The following is a 3,371-nucleotide window of genomic DNA, read 5'->3' on the forward strand; positions in this document are numbered from 1 at the left end:
GTGACTCAGCTGGGGCTGACAGAACGCCCACAGAGCTGGCCCCAGGACATCCTGTGCCACTTGACGAGCCTGCTGCTGACGCTGGCCACGGTGCTCCTGGTCCTGCTGTCCGGCACTTGTGCCTGCCCCCTGCTGCTGCACTTGCGCCTGCACACATGCACCATGCTCCTGCTCCTTGGGCTCAGCACCCTGGCCTGGCAGAAGTGGCACGCCATCTCTGCCCCAGAGTGGCAGGCCTGGGTCCCCTCCAGGTGGAGATGGTTTGCCAGGGCCTCTCGGCCTCCACCCAAGGGGCCTTAAAGGGCCTGGCTTTGCTAGCTCCTCCCACCTCTCCAGATGGCCACTGCTCAGCTCTGCCTTTCCTGGTTCATCCCTGGCAGCCCGGTGATGCCCACCTGCTTCACACTTCTCTTTCCCACCTGCAGACAGGAGGCTTATAAAAGATGAACATCTCTGGAGTACTGCACCCTTCTCTACCCTGCGTGCCCTCCCGTGACCCAGTGACCCAATGCCCAGAGGCTCGGTTGCCCCCAAATGGCCGTGGCAGCCCCTGTGACATGGTTGTTTTTGGCAAAGAGAAACTACGATTATTTCACAGGGATGGAGAAGCAAGGGTGGGGAGGTGGGGTGGATGGGGGCCAAAGCCCTGGAGGTGGGGACAGGTTCCATTTTCCATTTTCAGGTGAGAGGCAGGCATTTTCGTTTTCGGGGCTGGCAGAGACTCATGCAGGTGACACCGAAGAAACAGATGACGCCTCTGTTTTGGAAACACTGGAGAGTTCAGAGCTGTCGTCCACCTTCTTCCCAAAAAGTTGCAAGATGCAGTTTCGAAACTGGCAGGACAGAAAGGGTTATTGAATAGCAGAGCAGGTAGGGCCAGTGTGCTAGGCTAAATGCAACGGAGGGGCCCTGTGAGGATAGCAGTCCTTATGTGTCACCTTGATGGCTTAGGAGGCCTGAAGCTGAAACTCCAATATTTTGGCTACCTGATGAGAAGAACTGACTCATTGGAAAAGACCCTGATGGTGGGAAAGATCGAAGGCAGGAGAAGGGGACGACAGGTGATGAGATGGTTGGTTGGCATCACCAACTCAATGGACATGAGTTTGAGTGAAGTCTGGCAGTTGGTGATGGACAGGGAGGCCTGGTGTGTTGCAGTCCATGGGGTCACAAAGAGTCGGACAGGACTGAGCAACTGAACTGAACTGACGGCTTAAACATTCAGAATCTACAAGGAGAATGGAGGAAGGCTCCAGTTACTCCTTGCACAGGTGGATAGTCTATCCCTGACTATTCGGTTATCTGAGTTATCTAATTGACCAGTTGATGGTGACTACTGTGGGCCAAATTGTGTTCCTCCAAAGATATGTTCAAGTCCTAATCCTTGGAGCCTGTAACTGTGATCTTATTTGGAAATAAGTCTTTAGAGATGTGATTAAGGTGCATATTATCATGAGGTCATATTGGAGTAGGGTGGGGCCTCATCCAATAACAGATGTTCTCAGGAAAAGAAGGCAATTTGGATTCAGACACAGAAGAACACCGTGTGAAGGTAAAGGGCAGAGATCACAGGGACTCATCTCCAACTCGAGGAACACCAGAGGTTATGGGTACCTGTCAGGACCTAGGAGAAAGAACCAACCCTGCCCACACCCCGATCTCAAACCAAGAGAGAATAGATTTCTGTTGTTTGAACACTCCTAGCTTGTGGTACTTTGTTATGACAGCCCCACGAAACATATACAGTGACGAAAGATGATCCCAGCTAAGGGGCCAATGTCTGGGAGAGTCTCAGAGGTATTCTAGTGAAAAGGAAAGTGACTGTTGTCTTGTTTCTGGTCTGTCAACAAGGGGCCAGGTAAGGATTAGGTAGGCAAGAGCCCACCTCATCTCTTCAACCAAGAGTCTTCTGGCATCAGGAAGACTCTGATCTGTGCTGTGCTGTGCTTAGTCGCTCATTTGTGTCCGACTCTTGGCGACCCCGTTGACTGTAGCCCGCCAGGCTCCTCTGTCCATGGGGATTCTCCAGGCCAGAATACTAGAATGGGTTGCCATGCCCTTCTCCAGGGGATCTTCCCGACCCAGGAATTGAACTGGGGTCTCCCACATTGCAGGCAGATTCTTTACCAGCTGAGCTACCAGGGAAGCCCTCTGCTCTTTGCTACTGAACCCCTAATGGGATGTATGCATTTCCCAGATTATATCTCATGACTGAGTTAACAACAATGCTTTGAGAATACAAAGCAGAGGCATTTCCTATATATTTGGGGCCTGTTCTTGACTACCTCCAATATCAAAACTCTAGCAAAAACATAATTGTTGAAGTCAGTAACACCAGAATTGGGCTGAGCAGCAGAACAGACTCAGCTGAAGACCCAGCAGACGAGGCTGAGGGATCCATTGGCCACGCATTCAGCATCTACATACTGAGCACCCACGCTGAACCCATGTGTCTTTGGGGTATCTGCATTGAATCAAAAGAGCAACATTTCATGTCCTTGTGGAGCTCCATTCCAGAAAATTCTCTCTGAATGCAACAGGAAGGGATAACAGTGTGGAAAGGGTGAAAGCAAAGTTTGAAAGCCTGGAGAATCTGGGAATGCAGACAGCGGTAGAAGAGGGAGAGTTCCAGAGGGGAGAGTGGAAAAGCTCAAGAAAAGACAAAGATGGCCTAGGATTCTGCAAGTTAAAGCTAAACCTCAGAAGAGACCCATGGGAAAGACAGGAAATGGGGGCCGAGGGGTGAGCTCTGCTCTTGGTGTGAAGTCCTTGGGACTCCATAGTGGTGTTGGTTATACTCGATAACCTAAACATTACCATGGTGAGATGCGAGGCCCCTGGGAGAGTTGTATTCTGACCTGCAGACCTTTCTGATTATCAAGCCACATCACATCTACTCAACACCTTAGTGGAGTGGACATGATGGATTCAAGGAAGAATAAGGCAAATGGCCCTTCAGAGATGATGGTCACCTGTAATTTTGCAGGAAGTCTGGGAGTCATGGGCAGTTTAGTGCTGAGGCTCAATATGCCAGCTTCTGATGGCTGCCATCTGGCAAGACCACAGCATGTCCTGCCTGGACTGACCCACAAAGTTAAGAAGGCCAAAAGTCAGCACAGGCAAGAAGGGCCTCTGTGTCCTTGTCAGAATTGGGGTTTGAATATGGAAAGATTAAGTTCGCGAGAAGAGTTGTGTCTATGAAATCAAGACGCACATGCCCAGGGTACTTTGTATGCTAGATGCATTCTGGTAATCCTAGGGTGTCTGAGCTCCAGGCTCAGCTAAGGCCAGCCATTGAGATGGGCATGCACACATAGTGCCCTGCAGGAAGTGCCCACTGTCAGGCCCAGAACATAAAAGGATCCAGAGGG

The 3,371-nt window shown here is 50.8% G+C and overlaps 2 protein-coding genes across 2 annotated transcripts in view; one reads left to right on the forward strand and one right to left on the reverse strand.

The window, feature by feature from the left end:
* The window catches only part of LOC104988836 (testis-specific protein TEX28-like), a gene marked incomplete at its 5' end in the record, with an annotated part of 7,337 nt that extends 6,927 nt beyond the window's left edge, over positions 1-410 (forward strand). The window contains one exon of the mRNA XM_010840294.1: positions 34-410. Within this exon, the coding sequence (XP_010838596.1) occupies positions 34-300 (267 nt within the window). The remainder of the gene's footprint in view (positions 1-33) is intronic.
* Positions 411-570: 160 nt separating this feature from the next.
* The window catches only part of LOC104988817 (medium-wave-sensitive opsin 1), a 9,401-nt gene continuing 6,600 nt past the window's right edge, over positions 571-3,371 (reverse strand). The window contains exon 6 of the mRNA XM_010840278.1: positions 571-833. Coding sequence (XP_010838580.1) covers positions 723-833 — 111 coding nt within the window. The 3' untranslated portion in view covers positions 571-722. The remainder of the gene's footprint in view (positions 834-3,371) is intronic.

Source organism: Bison bison, unplaced genomic scaffold (assembly GCF_000754665.1).
Source record: "Bison bison bison isolate TAMUID 2011002044 unplaced genomic scaffold, Bison_UMD1.0 scf7180017846595, whole genome shotgun sequence".
NCBI classification, from domain to species: domain Eukaryota; kingdom Metazoa; phylum Chordata; class Mammalia; order Artiodactyla; family Bovidae; genus Bison; species Bison bison.